At 57.8% G+C, this 15,591-nt stretch overlaps 2 protein-coding genes across 3 annotated transcripts in view; both read right to left on the reverse strand.

Annotated features, from left to right (window-relative positions):
* Positions 1-2,035: 2,035 nt before the first annotated feature.
* BMP8B (bone morphogenetic protein 8b) overlaps positions 2,036-15,591 on the reverse strand; it is a 29,101-nt gene continuing 15,545 nt past the window's right edge. Inside the window, exons 2-7 of one of the 2 annotated variants that reach the window (XM_053212067.1) lie at positions 14,217-14,406; positions 13,645-13,793; positions 7,084-7,278; positions 6,243-6,322; positions 5,568-5,678; positions 2,036-2,278 (exon numbers count right to left, since the gene is read on the reverse strand). In XM_053212067.1, the coding sequence (XP_053068042.1) occupies positions 2,129-2,278; positions 5,568-5,678; positions 6,243-6,322; positions 7,084-7,278; positions 13,645-13,793; positions 14,217-14,406 (875 nt within the window). In that variant the 3' untranslated portion in view covers positions 2,036-2,128. Of the gene's footprint in view, positions 2,279-4,907; positions 5,679-6,242; positions 6,323-7,083; positions 7,279-13,644; positions 13,794-14,216; positions 14,407-15,591 lie in introns of those variants that run through there. The other variant, XM_027055023.2, reaches the window with a different exon arrangement.
* On the reverse strand, positions 8,527-13,631 carry LOC106988987 (succinyl-CoA:3-ketoacid coenzyme A transferase 2, mitochondrial). Its single transcript, XM_015087454.3, is given in 6 exon segments — positions 8,527-9,965; positions 9,968-10,425; positions 10,427-10,544; positions 10,547-10,873; positions 10,876-10,902; positions 10,905-13,631. Coding segments are annotated over 6 exon segments (1,551 nt in total). The 5' UTR covers positions 11,158-13,631; the 3' UTR covers positions 8,527-9,597.

Here is a 15,591-nt window from a genome sequence, read left to right on the forward strand (position 1 = left end):
TGTGCCCAGCCGGACAGGTGAGGTATATATATCCCTGTCTATAAATCTTTGGGTGATTTGACAGACATTCCTGGTGTACCCCTAATTGTGTTGGGCTATTGGCTGGGCACAAAAGATGCGAGAGTGAAGTAAAGAATTGTCAAAATAATTGGCTAATTTTAAACTTACATTTGCCTAAAAGGTCATCTTTGATGTTAGGAAGATGGAAGTGTTAGATTAGGACTAGAATGGCAAACAGTTCTATATTTTATACCAGCTCTGATCTGTGACCACCACCTGAGCCCCCAGTTCAAGGCTGTGAGGCAGCATCTGGGCTCAGCGTGAGAAAGGGTTAGCAGACAAGATTTCCAGCCGAAGGCCCTTTGGAGACCAGAAAGCCAAATGCCTTCATGTACACATGGGAAAATGAGACCCAGAGGAGGAAACCATCTACCCGGTCAGCTCTCTTAACATCTAGGCCAGAGTTTAGATCCTTAACTGATGGGGAACTTTCCACCTTGCAGACAGTCTGGACCTGCTCTCTATCCCAGGGTCTCTTTCTCTGTATTTGCTCCACAGTCCCTTCCAGGTCCCCGTGGAGAGGCTGCTGTCCTGCAGCAGGGCCCCTGGCCTCCACACCTGCAGCCAGGCCTGATGTCTGGGGCCCCTCCTCAGGGCGCAGAGTGATGGCAGAGATGCGCGTCTTTGGGCACAGGGGTGGTTCTGCCTCGGCTGGGCTGTGCCTGTGGGTTGGGTGGGCCCAGGATCTGCTTTTAATGACAGTATTTCAGGGCTCGGGCAGCTGGACTCTGTCTGCTCCAGCAGGTAAATTACAGGCTTAGCAAGTCAGAAATCAAATAAACACTCCAACTGCCTGTGGCGGCTGCTCCGAGGAGAACAGTGGTTTCCGGGAACCTTCACCCAGGTCAGCCTAATTACTGCCTGTCACTCCCGTGGGACAGGGACCTTTTCTTTTGTCCACAGGCCTAGAGAGACAGGACAGCACTCCTGGGCACACAGGGTGATGCAGATTATGGTGACCAGCCTGATTTTGACAACTGGACATAAGCAGGTGCTGAGAAAACCCTGCCCTTGCCCCACACCTGGCCCCAGGCTGCCCAGTGTCCCAGATGCACTGCAGTGGGTGAAATGGATTGCTCCTTATGACAGAAGATGGCAAACAGTGGAGTTCTAATACCAATCATTTTGAAATTCTATCCAGATTTGGAAGCAAAAAAAAAATCAAGATTATTGATGTTTACCATGCCAAAGGGAAAGGGTAGTCATGTCATCTGTTCTCAGCATCGTCATCCTGAGCCACCCAATTTCTCTACCATGCTAGGCTCAATAAAAAGAGAGCTTTTCCATGGAGCTGAGCTCAGCATGGTGACAGATAGACAGGTGAATGAAACCTCCCCAGTTTTTTGTTTCTACAAAGGCCAAAATCCATGCACCGCAGCTCTTCCCCAGATAGCAGAGGCAGATCAACGCAGTAAGATCGGGAGAGACAAATGCCATTGGCCTGAGCCCTACGTCATGTGGTTCATTCAGCTCTTGAGTTGGCACACGTGCCTACCTGTGGCTAGCAGTTTGATGATTCAGAGCCACAACTACACAGCAATGAGGGCAAGTCCACACTCTAACAAAAGTGCCCAGAAATACCTGGGAGGGGCAGGCAACCGGAGGTAGACTAGACTGTCTACACACATCCAAGCCCTGTGATGGACAGTAAAGAGCCCGAGGTAGCCATTTTGGGTTCTAGGTGCCCCTCAGTTCACCCCAAATCACCACAAGCCTGGACCAGCAATGGACACGGATAGGTCCTCAGATAGGACTTTTGTGTCAACCCCAAAATGCTGGTCAGCACGTGCTTCTCGGGGAGGAGGCTGGGAGAGAACCTGCTCAGTGACTCAGACCACCAGGCCTGGAGGCCAAAAGATTTTCACAAACCTCAGGCAGGGAAGGGGCAGAGAGGCCTGGAGAAGATCCAGCCCTGGCAGGAAGAAAAGAAGGGCATAGATATGTTGATCTCTGGGGGCCCACCCCTCCATCCCCCCCCACCCCCGAGGTCGGGCTGGGTCTGAGAGTTTTCTGCATCTGGAGAGGGGCCTGATCCAGGCGGGAGGCTCTGCAGCGGCGGGGCCGGGCCTCAGTGGCAGCCACAGGCCCTGACCACCATGTTGCGGTGCTTGCGCAGGATGACATTGTTGCTGCTGTCATAGTAGAGCACGGAGGTGGCGCTCAGCTTGGTGGGGGCGCAGCACGCCTTGGGGACCGCATCCGGCTTCATCAGGTGCACCTGGCCAGGGGAGGGACGACAGTCAGGTGTGAGTACCGCGGCCTTCTCCCACGACTCCCAGGTCCCACCGACCCTGGAGTCTCCAGCTGCTCACCCTCCCTGGCTCCATCCTCTGCAGCCCGTGCTGGCACTAACCTGTAGATGTTCTCCACCCCGCCCCCCTTCACCCCTTCCCCGCACCAGCTGACTCCCTCCCTCCACATTCACTCCCCTCAGAGGCCACGACCCGCTCACTGGTCTCCAGCACATGGCGTGCCCAGTGCCCAGTCCCTCTGCCGCACCACCCCTCTGGGGTCCCCTCCGCTCCTCCCATGTGCTCCTGTAACGTCCCTGATCATATCTTGTCCCCATTAGCTGTTTGCCATCTGTCTCCCCTCCCAGCTGTGAGCCAGTGAACGATCACAGAACAGGAGAGACCTAGAATCCTAGGTCCATCCTCATGTTCAGTGCTGTTACTCCTCAAGGCACTTGCCACCCCTGATAACAACTTCTAAGGCAACTACTGTTCTGGGCCGACCAAGACGGAGGGCACGGAGGCCCCGCGTGGTGCCCAGAGTCGCATGGCTCTCAGGTGTGGCGGAACTTGGACGGGGTGTGCTGACCTGCTGCCCTCTGAACAGCCTTACTGCCAGGAGAGAGCCTGCCTGAGGAACGGCCCATTTTCAGCTTCCTAAAAATATTTCTCCCAAGCCCTGGCAGGACGAGCCGCAGTTTACATGGAATTCCGGGTCGGGGCCCCCCACCTGCAGGCCCGAAGGCAGCCCAAGGCTGTGGGGAGGCAGGAGAGAAGAGGACACCTGCTCCATCCCTGTGTTGTGCAGCCCAGGGCCCCCCACCCTCTCGGACGCAGCCAAGCAGGACCCGGATGAAGCTGTCTGGTGGGGGAATCTGTCTGGCCCCCACTCCCCTGTGCCCAGCTCTGAGCCAGCCTGCCGGGAGGACACCAGCTGGCTCAGGGCCCAACAGCCTCTCAGGGTCCCAGGGGGAGGCCGAGGCCGCTGTGGGGATGTCCAGCCAGACAGGACCTGGGTGCCACTGCTCCCAACTTCCCCACCTCCAAATGCGGTGGCCTGGCTTGGCCTTCATGGGCCCACGTGAAAAACTAGGCGACACTGCCTGCCTGCCCCAGCCATGGGCTCTGAATGACTGGGAACAGGGGAGGGTCTTGCCTGAGTCGGGGTGCTGGAGAGAAGTTGGGCACTGCAGGGGTACGGCCTTTCTGAGACCTCCCCCACGCCCCAGACGAGAGCTTTGTCAGATGAGTGACAGAAAGAAGGTCTTTTATTCCATCTGGCACCAAACAGGATGACTTGGGGAAGCTAATGTGCCATTCCACCCAGTTCATTTTTGAGCCACCGGGAGACCAAATCCAAGGGTCTGTCACTTACTGGCTGTGCATCTTTGGGTACAAATCGCGCATCTGTGGGCCTCGTTTTCTCCTCTGCCAAATGGGTAGAATGGTACTTTTCTCATTTCCAACACAAATGTATCTAGGACATGTGCCTTGTGCCAGCTCTGCCAGCATGGGGCACAGAAATGTCCCAGACATGGTCCCTGCTTTCACAGACTCAGTGGGGAGGGACAGGGAGATGGGGAATATTCCAGCAGACAACCAGGACCCACCGGAGCGGCACAACAAAGCAGGCCTTCAGCACTGGGAGCGTGAGCGTGGTGACGACCCCTGGCAGGGAAGGGCCACAGACATGAGGCGTGCAAGGGGAGCAGGGGGTGGCTGGGCCCAGGGCAGGGGAGGAGGCCCTGCAAGTGGAGGGCACAGCAGGTGCAAAGGCAGGAAGGTGAGAAACAGCCTGTGCAGGGAGATGAGGGTACTAGAACATGTGGGGACACTGGCGAGGTCGGCAGGGTGGCTCACGAGGGGTCCTGCGTCCCAGGCCAAGGGCTCAACCTTCCTCCTGGGAATGGTAGGAAGCGAGACCAAGTTTCTCAACTGAGAACGAGGTGCTAGGTTGTGCTTTAGTGGGATCCCCAGCTGCTGTGTGGAGAAGGGCTAAGAGGATGAGCCTAGAGGGAAATGCTTCCTTCTCTTGCCTTCACGACACCCCAAGTCCCCCATCACTGCCTGGCCTCCCCATGGAGGAGGCCAGTCCTCACCTCCGCTCCTGCATCTGCCGTCTCCCCAGAGAAGCTCACCTGTTCTCAGGACTGGAGGGACAGCCCCATGCCACTCTGACATCCAGAGCTTCAGCCCGGCCCCTCCTCAGACCTGCAGGTCCCGCTTCCCTCCCGGGCCCACCTCTGACCTCACCTTCCCGGCCCCCCATGCCTCCCTGCAGCCTGAGCCCACCCAGCTATCCTGACTTGGGAGCTGCACACCCTTGTGGGCCAGGAGAACCATGTGTGTCTTATCACGACCAAGCTTTTCCCAGGAAAGCAGTCCCTGAGGGCAGCAACTCCCACTTGATGTGAGAAAGGCAGTGTGACCACAAGGTCAAAGCCGCTGTTAGTGATGTTTACTCTCACTCAGGGGCATTACTTAACCTCTTACTAGATTAACATAGGGGCAGTGACACCAGGAAGTAGGCTTCTAGGTAAACGTTCGAGAAAGAAATCTCAATCCTATTATCAACAAACTTTTAAAACGCTTAGCAATAAACAGCAGCAACAAAGCTCCTCACAGAAACTATTATTCGGCATTTAAAGGTAACCCAGACAGGATCAAAAGCATTTACTTCCTGTGGGAGACACAAAGAACTAAGGGACCAGGAAAAAGACAATGGGGAGGTGAACAGAAGTGGGGGGCAAAGCCCAGCACGTCACCCAGGTCACACCTGTAACGCTCTCCTCATACACTGTGCAGCAGATGGCTGAATGCACATGCCTGTCACTCACCCCACAGGCATCTGTGCAACAGGAGGCCGAGGATGCCAGGGGACACGGTGATGTGTGTTTAGAGCACACAGGTACACAGGTGGGATGCACATGTTATGTGTGTGTTGTGGTGTGATGTGTGACCAGAAGCAAGCATGTCTTGTAAATCTGGGTGCCCACGTATGTACGTGAATGCCTTACACGTGCATGTGCAGGGCACGGATCTGGGTGTGCACAAGCAGTCAGGGTAAGTCGGGTGTGTGTGGGTTCAGATGCCTAGGGGTCTACATGTGAACGTGGCCACATAGGGACCAGTTCCTGTACAGACATGGGAAGTTAACTGCGTGTGCCCACAGTGAAGGGTGGGGAGAGCTCCCTGAGACCCGAGCAGGCGCTTCCATCCACCTGGCTGCACGAGCCCTCTCCCCGTGGGTGGGGACAGGATGGACGCGGTACTGACCAGGGACTGCAGGATGGCATGGTTGGTGGCGTTCATGCACGAGTCCAGCGGGAAGGAGCACTCCCCCTCACAGTAATAGGCCGAGTAGCCTTGGGGAGCAATGACCCAATCCTGGGGGGGGGAAAGAGGAGAAAGTGAGTGCCATCCAGATGCCCCCCCACACTGAGCCCCTGAATCCAGCACACGGCACAAGACGACTCAGGGCTGCCCCTTACCCACCTGCAGCCCCAGCCCCATCAGCCAAGCCTAGGGTCCCTGCAGGCAGGCTCCCCCAAGAGGCCTGTCGTCCACCGGGAGGCCCTCGGCAGGCAGGGCTGGGCACAGCTCTGTCCCCTTCACATGCACTGGGCATCATCCTCCCCACCCGCCCCACTGCCTGCATCTTCTAGAGCTGCTGTCCCAGCAGACGTGCACATGCACTGCCCTCCCAGCCTCGGTTTCCCTGTTGCAGCCCTGACATGTTCTGGCTGAGGATTCAGACTATCCCCATTTCCATGGTTTTCACCAAAAAGCACCTTCTCACTATAAAAGAAAGACATATTCCCTTCAGAAAACACTGAAGAACCTAATGCATGAGAAAATTAAAGTCACCCATAATTCTAGCTGCCCCTGGAGATACACCTATCATCTCCGGGTGGGGACCGTCATGTAAGAAGGAGGGGAGTCAGAAATTACCAGCCAGCCGAGGTCCTGGAAGCTGACGTAGAGCTCGTGCCGCCGGCAAACCTGCCGGCCGTCGGTGCCGTGAACGTCATCTGCAGGGACAGAAGCCAGGTCTGTTCTGGGGTTCCTGCTCTGGGCAGCTTCCACAGGGAGCTCCCAGGGCGGGGGACACCCCACGGGGCACACTTGGTGAATAAATGAATGCAGTGAAACAGACGCATTTGATCTCATTAAGCCCATCCTGCAGCTCTGCTGGTGTCACGACCCAGCTCGAGAAACTTCGATGGCTCCAGGTGGGTCCGATAGCTACAGAGGAACCCTGCACTCACCCCAGCCTCCCCTGAGTTCCAACCTGTGGGCCCTCCCGATGCTTCAGTAAACAGCCCAGGGGACCCTAGGCCATCAGTGGCTCCTCTTCTGTAGTGACCTCATCCCACCTCTCCTGCCGCCCCCATTCCATTCCACAGGATCGAGTGGCTCACGGAGGCCAAAGGGCGGACTCCCCGTGGAGGAGAGGAGGGCAGGAGGGCAGGGCAGGCCCACTCCTGATCCTGAGGGGCTCAGTCTGCGGGGGAGACCTCCGCATAAACAGTTGTGCATCCTGCAGGGTCCCCAGGGGCTGTGCTGCCCGGAGGATGGGGCACCTGATTCTGATGGAGACTTCTGGAAAAAGCCCTGGGAGCCAGGGGAGGGCAGAGAAAGCACTTCTGGGTGTCAGGGACGGAGAGGGCAGAGGCTGGTCCACAGAACAGTGCTGGAGGGTGACCCCGGCCTGAACCTACTGAGGACCCAGAGGGTTCTGTCCCCTCCAGGTGGCTCCCGGGCCCCGCCCCAGGCCCCTCCTGGACCTCACCAAAGATCCCCGGGAGTTTGTTCGGGTGTGGCAGCTCGTTGGTTTTCTTGGGTGGCCTCCTCTTCAGGGGCCTCGCTGCCCGAGGGGCTCGGACGGGACCAGGGCTCGCCCTGAAAAAAGTGACCAGGAAGGGCTGTTTGGAGCCCGGCGCCCGTCGCCCCAGCAGGCCGGCCAGGCCAGGATCCACGCTGTGCCCTGAGACGGAGAGAGGAGAGAGGGTGATCACTCGCAGGCAGGGGCTGTGCACGTGGGACAGCGGGGACCCTCCTGCCAGGGCCTGCTTGGGCCCAGGAGCACGGAGGCAGAGGGCCTCAGTTTGCTCCTCTGGAAACAGGAGTCCCAGGTGCGAGGGAGACGGAGGGAGGGGGGCCTCGCGAACACAGGGTCATTACTCGCGATAACGGTGAACAATGCCATCGTGAAGCACTTTATAGGTTTTGAGTTAGTTCACACACGTGACCTTGTGTCTCCACAGTCCCCCTGGACCTCATGCTTTGCTGAGAAACGTCAGAGCCACTCTGCCGGGGGCTCGCAGAACCACGGTTCCCATGTCCATCTGAGTGCTCCGAGGCCCGAGTTCTCCCTTCCACCCCATACGTTCTGGGGGTGTGGATGGATTTATGACCCAGCAGATTGGAGCAGCCACCAGCACGTAGCCAGGGCTTGCTCTGCCCAGCACTGCCAAGAGCAGGGCACTAACTGTGCCCTGACATCCACAAACAAGACCCCGGGTTCAGTGGGGCAGAGACATCTGGCCAAAGTCCTGGAGCCGCGGTTCAGTCAGATCCCAAGTTCTTACCCACTGAAGGTCTTATTCCCGGGTTTGTGGGTTAAAAAAGAGAGAAAAGGCTGTGGGCTGGACATGACGGGGACCTCCGGCTTGGAAGAGGGACACCCCTAAAAATGGGATTTGACCCCACAGCTGCTTAGAGATGAGGATGCCCTGAGAAACACACTCACGATCCCTGGAAATGTCGACTCCACCAATGAAACCAACTTCCTGTACCTCTTTGTATTTCCAAATGACCTCTTGATTTCTTAACTGTCAAAGTAACACAAGGGCAACTGTAAGGTAACCTCTGGGGAAGAAATATCACTCAGAAACCTCTGCCCACCCCAACACATCATTTTCATCTTTCTGGAATATTTTCATGTCACCTGAACTTTTACACAATGGTCATCTTAACAAAGAAGTCTGTATGTTTTCCAACTTTTTCACATAAACATGTTCACTGCTGTTAAAATGTCTCCACTATGAACGTTTCAAATGCATAAAATTCCTTTGAGAAAATGTACCATAATATTTAGAGATTAGCTTAACTTTAGACATTTAGGTTATTTCCCGGCTTTCATTAAAAGACGAGAAAGGGGTAGATCTCTTCATTCTCATTTCCTGTGGAATTTTCCTTTTTCTTTGTTTGAATGTTTCTATTTTTCAGAGAGAGAGAGAGAGAGAGAGAGAGGAAACGTGAGTGGGGGAGGGGCGGAGAGAGAGGGGAACAGAGGCTCTGCAGTGGGCTCTGTGCTGGACAGCAGCAAGCCAGTCATGGGGCTCAAACTTACAAACTGGAAACTGTGAGATCATGACCGGAGGAGTCGAATGCTCAACCAACTCAGCCACCTAAGAGCCCCTCCCATGGTATTTTCTTAAACTAAACGACAGGAGGTGATTACTGACTTTTATGCTCCTTAGAACACAGTGCCAACTGCTCTACTTCCTGTACATCACCTCAGTGTTGCCACCCTGACACACATACACACACACACACAGGCACATGTACGTACGTACATATGGAACACACGTGTACTTCTCATACAGGATACAGACATACACATACACGATGCTATGTGTCTGTTCCATTAGCGGGTGTCCTGATTCACTGTGAAACCATCCCAGTCCTGCTCAGCTGGCAAAGGTCAGCCCTTAAACAGCTGGGCTCTAGACCTGGGGCCCCGGGCCAAGTTGGTTGCACTAATCAGTCCAGAGACTAAACTTTGATCTATGACATCACCTCCCACAAACAAATGCACCGGACACGTTAGAGGCACCGCTCAGGAACGATCCTGCTGGGACGGGAGGGGGGTCAGCTGCAGGGGCTGACACTGGAAGGAGCCTTGGGGATACGGGGGTGGTTACTCCTCCCTTATCACTTCCCCCCACATTTTGTGGCTCGTTCCGGAGAGAAGGCTCCTCGGTGAAAGCCTTCCTGTGGGATCATCCGAGCTGCAGGAATTTAACGTAAACATCATAGTGAGGAGGGCGTCCGAGTGCCCGACGACGGAACCAGACCTAACTCAGGACTCACAGAACATGCAAGAGGAACACCAAAGATCTCCTTTTGTTTTTAATTAAAGCCATGTTCCTCTTGAGAGAATAGTCTGTCTGGCGGTAGCCGAGTCTGAGACGCCAGGAGAACCGGTCAGACGAACGGACAGGCGTGATGACACCCTCTCTGGGTGAGAGGCAGTGGCGAAAATGAAACACACCCTCTGACCAGGGCTTCCTTCCCTGGGTCAGGCAGCCACCTGCTGCATGGGTCTGAGGTTCGGTGACACGGCGAAGGGCTGCCCGTGCTCTGTGACGTCGTCCACGGTCAGCCCGTCCCAGAGCTCGATCAGCGTCAGGCCTTTCTTCTTGTGCACGTCGAACACGGCCTTGTCAGTGATGATCCGGTCCACACAGCGCTTCCCAGTCAGCGGCATGGTATGCTTCTCCAAGATTTTGGGTTCGTTGGCCTTGGTGCAGTGCGCCATGGTGACCACCACTCTGGTCTTGGGACTGGACACCAAGTCCATGCCCCCCCGCCCCATGCCTTTCACCTTCTTCCCGGGTATCATCCAGTTAGCCAGGTCACCATATTTGGAGACCTGCATGGCTCCAGCATGGTGAGGTCGAGGTGCCCGCCTGGAATCATGGCGAATGAGTCATCGCTGGAGAAGAAATAGCCCCTGGGGAAAATGCTCACCATCTGCTTGCTCGCGTTGACGAGATCTGCATCCACCTCATCTTTGGGTGGGAACGGCCCCAAGCCCAGGATGCCATGTTCACTGTGAAGATGAACAGTCATGTCTGGGCTGATGCAGTTGCTGGCCAGGAGCGGGATTCCTATGCCCAGATTGGCATACATGTCATCCTCAAATTCAAGAGCTGCCCGCTTGACAATTCGGGCGCCGGGGTCATCTGCAGACTCGGCTTTTTCATCATGCTCCTTCCTGAGGGCTAGATGCTCAATTCTTTTCTCGTGTTTTTCTCCCTGAATCACGCGGTCGACATAAATGTTAGGAACGTGGATGTCTTCGGGGGCAAAGGTCCCCACATCCACGATTTCTTCCACCTCCACCAGAGGTTTCCGCAGCTTTGCACATGGGCACGTTGAAATTCCTGGCGCTTTTTCTGAAGATGACGTTCCCGGAGCGGTCGGCCTTCCACCCCTTCACCAAAGCAAAATCGGCGGTGATGGCCTATCCAGAAGATAGTGGTGCCCGTGGAACTCCCTCACCTCTGGGGGCTGGCTCATGATGGCGATGTGGCCGTCGGGCGCGGACCTGATGGGGGCGCCTCCCTCCTGAACCAGGGTCCTGTAGGCCATTGGCGTGTAGAAGGCGGGCACCCCGGCGCCCCCGGCGCGGATGCGCTCGGCCAGGGTGCCCTGGGGCGTCAGCTCCAGCTCCAGCTCCAGCTCGCCCGCCAGGTACTGGCGCTCGCACAGCGTGTTCTCCCCCACGTAGGAGCAGATGAGGCGGGCGATCTGCTTGGCCTCCAGTAACAGGCCCGGCCTGAAATCGTCCAACCCACGTTGCTGCTGACCACGGTCAAGCCTTGACGCGCGTGCGGAGCAGCGCCTGAATCAGGTTCTCTGGAATCCCGCAGAGCCCGAAGCCGCTGACCATGATCTTGGCCCTGTCCGCGATGTCTTTGACGGCCTCCACGGGATCTGCGTAGAATTTGGCGCGGGCGCGAGCGCTGGTGGCCAGGCCGCGCACACCGCCCTCGGCCTCAGCCAGCGTGGGCCCCCAGCGGCTGGCGGGGACGCGGTGGCCGAGCGCCCGCGCGAGCCTCTGGGGGACGGTCATTGTGCGCTCCGGCTCCGGGCCCCGGACTGAGACCGGCAGGGGACAGGCCAACGCCAGCCGCCACCACCTCCTCACAGAGCAGGGAGGGTGCGTGGGGCGGTGACGCTCACACCGGGTGGCCCCGGCGCCCCTGACCACAACGAGGGGCCCCTCCCCCAAGGGGATTCCGGACCCTGCGTCCCCCGCTGCGGAGGCAGTGGCGTTCCTGAGGGGAAGACGCGACCCTGAGTCCTCGGGATTGGCGGGAAGGCCGCCCGTGTCCAGCCCAAAGCCCCGGGGGCAAGGGAGGTCCTTCGCGGGGCCCCTTCTGGGCACACCTCTCCCTGTCGGACACCCCCAACTCTGGGTGGTCCCCTTCCTTCTCTGTCACCACCCCCTTCCCAGGTGACCTGCTCCAGTCCCCTGGCCCTCAGGCCACCCAGACGGCCGCGCTTCCCACACCTGTGCCGCCCGCCCCCGAGCTCACCTGTCCTGGGTGACCGGCCATCTGGACGTCTACCAGGGCTCCCAATGACCTCACCGCCAAGGAAAGTGCTCTGGGGTTGCTGCCTCAGACCTGCCCCCTCCTCTTCTTTTACTCAGACACAAATCTATTAAAAATGGGCCCCTGGCTCACTCCACATTTTCCGTGATTCCTCCGCTGCCCACTTTTCTCCATTTCTGCCGCTACCAACAAGTTCCTCCCCACTCCACCTGCACGCTGGGTGGCTCCTGAGCCTCTGTGACGGCGCTCTTGTCCCCCACACACCACCCTCCTTGCTCACGTCAGGGGCGGGCCATTCTGGATACATACGGAGAAAGGTTTTATTTTATCCTAGTTGAGATTTACAGAAAAATCGCACCGACAGCCCAGAGTCCCCGGATACCCAGAGCCGGTTTCCCCTGGGAAATGTTAACATTTACGTTAGGGCCGTGGATTTGTCACAACTGATGAACCAATATGATAAATTAACACGATATATTCGGATCTCGCCGGTCTTCCCCATGTCCTCTCTCTCTTTTCCAGGGTCCCTGCCCGGATCCCACATGGCCGTCAGCTGCTACAACTGCTCAGGTGCCTCTGGGCTCTCACACGAGCTCAGATTTGCTTTTTAATTATGACGGTTTGCAGAAGGACCTGACGGGCACTCTGCCGTACGTCCTTCCATTTCCCTTTGTCTGGGTTTTTCTCACGGTTAGACGGGGTGTGGGTTTTGGGGGGAAGACCACGAAATGAAGGGCCCTTCCCATCCCTTCATGTCAAGGGGACACGGGAGGTACGTGACATTCACGTGAACCCTGATCACCTGCCGAGGCAGCACGCTCAGCTTTCTCCTCTGTGAACTTACTTCCCCCACCCCGTCCCGACTGCACTTTGGGAAGCAGGTCGCTAAGCGTTGTCACACTGAGGGGTGGAGTGATGTCCTCCTTGGGAGGGAAGGGGGGTGTTCTCAGGGGGCTCTTTTCAGATCCTGCCATCCTCCACTGCTATGAAATACAGTGAGCTACCCCCCACGCTCCAACACCAGGCCCTGGTTTACCCACAGAGGGCCCGGAGCGCCTGGCGGGCTCAGTTGGTAAAGCATGCGACGCTTAACCTCAGGGTTGTGAGTTCGAGCCCCACATTGGGTGCCGACATTACTTACAAATAAAATCTTGGGGGCCCTCCCCGGCTGGTTCAGTTGGTTAAGCATCCGACTCTGGCTCAGGTCATGATCTCTCAGTTCATGAGTCTGAGCCCCACATCAGCTCTCTGTCATCAATGCAGAGCCTGCTTTGGATCCTCTGTCCCCCTGTGCCCCTCCCTGGCTCACGCTCTCTCTCTCAAAAATAAATAAACGTTAAAAAATAAATATAATCTTAAAAAAAAGAATGCGCCGTGCCAGCTCTCAGTCTCCTCTCCCATCTGCCCTGGCCCCCCCTGCTCCAGCCATGGCCGCCCCTTCTTGCAGCTCAGATACGCCAGTCTTGTGCCCACCTTCGGCCTCTCCATCCCACCTCCTGCCATAACGGAAGCTCTTCCCCAGATACCTATGGAACGAATGAAGGTGTGATCCTCATTCTACAGATGAGGAAACGGAGGTTTAGCAGGTAAGTATCCTGCAAGGTCATCGAGTAAGAGCACTGCAGGGCTGGGATTCAAGCCCAGGCCTCTCTGATCAAGTCTGAGGGTGTAACCGCTTCCCCTCCTGCCCTGCCCAGTAGGGGACCTCCCAGCCTACACGGTTGCTCCTGGAGAGGGAAAACACAGACTCTCTCTTAGCAGCTCAAGCGTGGGTTCCGCACAAGGAGAGGAGGGAGAGCACTGGGGTAGGGGGCCCCTGCTGCGGGAACCTGGCCCCTGCACCCTGCTGACCCCCACGGTGGGGCAGGGATTGTCACCCCAGGCACAGGGCTGAGAAAGGCCAGGCCTCCAGGGCCCAGGGAGGGGGCTGCAGCCCTCTCGGCTGCCAGCAGCGCCAGAGAAGCCCCCAGGGAGAAGGTCTGCCGCCCAACCCTGGGCCTCACCATCGTCCGTTTCCACATAGAGGCGGAGCCCCAGGTCCTTGTTCCGGCTCAACAACCAGCGGTCACTGGCTGCTGTCACGTCCAACACCAGCCAGCCCTCGTCCCCAGCTTGGAGCGTCTGAAGATCCAAAAAGAACAAGTCAGACTCCCTGTGGACACGAAAGAACAATTAACCGAGGGCTGGCACAGCTGCCTCTGTGTTTCTAGGGCCCTCCTGTGGACCACGAGTGGGCGCCTGCCTGGCTCGGGCCGGATGCCTCACTCTCCTCATCTCACTGCATCTACCCCACAAAGGTGTTACTGCGCCCACGCAGTGATGTGGAAACTGAGGCCCAGGAGCTCAGTGACCTGCCCAAGGTCCTGCCCCAGGACAGCGGGGCACGGACTTGCAGCAGGACTGGTTCTGGGTCACTTCCCACAGTGACACGAGGCCTGGGGTCAAGTATCTTTCTGTCTCTGGGGGTGTGCTCTACAGGGAGCTCCCCTTCTGGCCTCTGGGACATGTCCCCTCCGGGGCTGGGCCTGATACACCGACAGAGGCTCGACCGGGAGGCGGGGCGTGGGGCGGGCACCTGTTGGACTGCTCTCTGACCACCTCGAACATGCTGACGTGCAGGGTCCCGTTGAGCAGGTAGGTGCTGGCCATCTTGTAAATCCGGAACTCAGCGGCTGTGACCATCTCCCCCTCTGGGATCTGGGTCAGGTCAAAGCGGAACTCCTTCCAGTGGAGCTCCTGGTGGCCCAGGGTACGGTCACGCTCCACTGCAAGACAGAGCGGGACCAGCGGTCACTCGTGTTCTGGGCTCGGGCTGGGGGTGGGTGGAGTTGGGTGGGAGCTGGGGGCCGAGGCAGCCTGGGTGGTGACGGCCCCCTCCTCTGCAAAGGGGCTTGCTCCCAGGCTCCGCCCGCTGGGTGCTGAGAAGGCTCAGTGGGGCTACATGGTGAGGCGTCTGCAGAGGACCCAGCATACACCAGCTCAACGAGAGCAGCCTTCACTTCTGGCCCCTGAGCCCCAAACCCAGCCTGCCATCCCCTTTCCCTGCTGGCGCTGGGACCCAAGGGTGAAGTAGAGGTCAGGTCCCTCCTCTGGGAAGACGGACATCAGAGCCAAGGCAGAAAAGGGCCACGTAAGGGTGCAGAGACATAACTGACTGCATTTCTGAGCCAGGGGCTGCCCAGAATCTGCCGATGTACATGCATGGAAGCCTGGGGAGGGGGAGCCTTTGCAGCTGACACGGGCTGGGCCTTGAGGGGTGAGAGCGTATACGTCGAGAGAGGAGGACACTGCACAAGAAAGGGGCCAGCCTGACCAAAGGCCTAGGGCTGAGGAACAGATTGTGCCAGCAGGGGAAACAACAGCCATAAAATACAGCAAAGGGTGAAATGGAAATGATGGCAGGCCCTGTTTGGGGACAAGGGGAAGGAAGGAGGAGTGCTGGAGGGAGACTCAGAAAGGAACAAGGAGTAGCAAGGTAGGAGTGACAGCTCCTGGAGAGACCTGGTCAGGGCCTGGGGAAGCTGGACAGTCCCATGGTGTGGTGGGATCTGAGCAGGCTTCCCGGAGGAGGGGACATCTGAACTGGCCTTGAAGGATGGGACAGAGTCTTGTCGGGTGGAGAAGGTGGCAGGGAAGGCATCCTAGGCAGAGGGGACCCCAGAGGCACCGGTGTGGGGTGCTGGGGCGTCCACAGAGCAGCAGTGTGGGGGACGGGCCCTGAGTGGCTGTGGCCTGACTGCGGAGGGCTGGAATTCTGGCCCAGGAGCGTGGGCTGTGCCTCTGGCCGCTGGGGTTCAGGGCTCTGGGCAGCAGGGGCGCAGTGTGGTTTGGGGTGGGGAGGAAGGTATGTGTGGAGGGGCAAGTGAAGTGCAGGCTGGAGGGGGAGCCAGGGCGGCCTGGTGGCGAGGCTGGACTGTCTGCGCAGGAGGCTGTGGGTGGCGAGTCAATCC

The sequence above is a fragment of the Acinonyx jubatus genome, chromosome C1 (genome assembly GCF_027475565.1).
Source record: "Acinonyx jubatus isolate Ajub_Pintada_27869175 chromosome C1, VMU_Ajub_asm_v1.0, whole genome shotgun sequence".
NCBI classification, from domain to species: Eukaryota; Metazoa; Chordata; class Mammalia; order Carnivora; family Felidae; genus Acinonyx; species Acinonyx jubatus.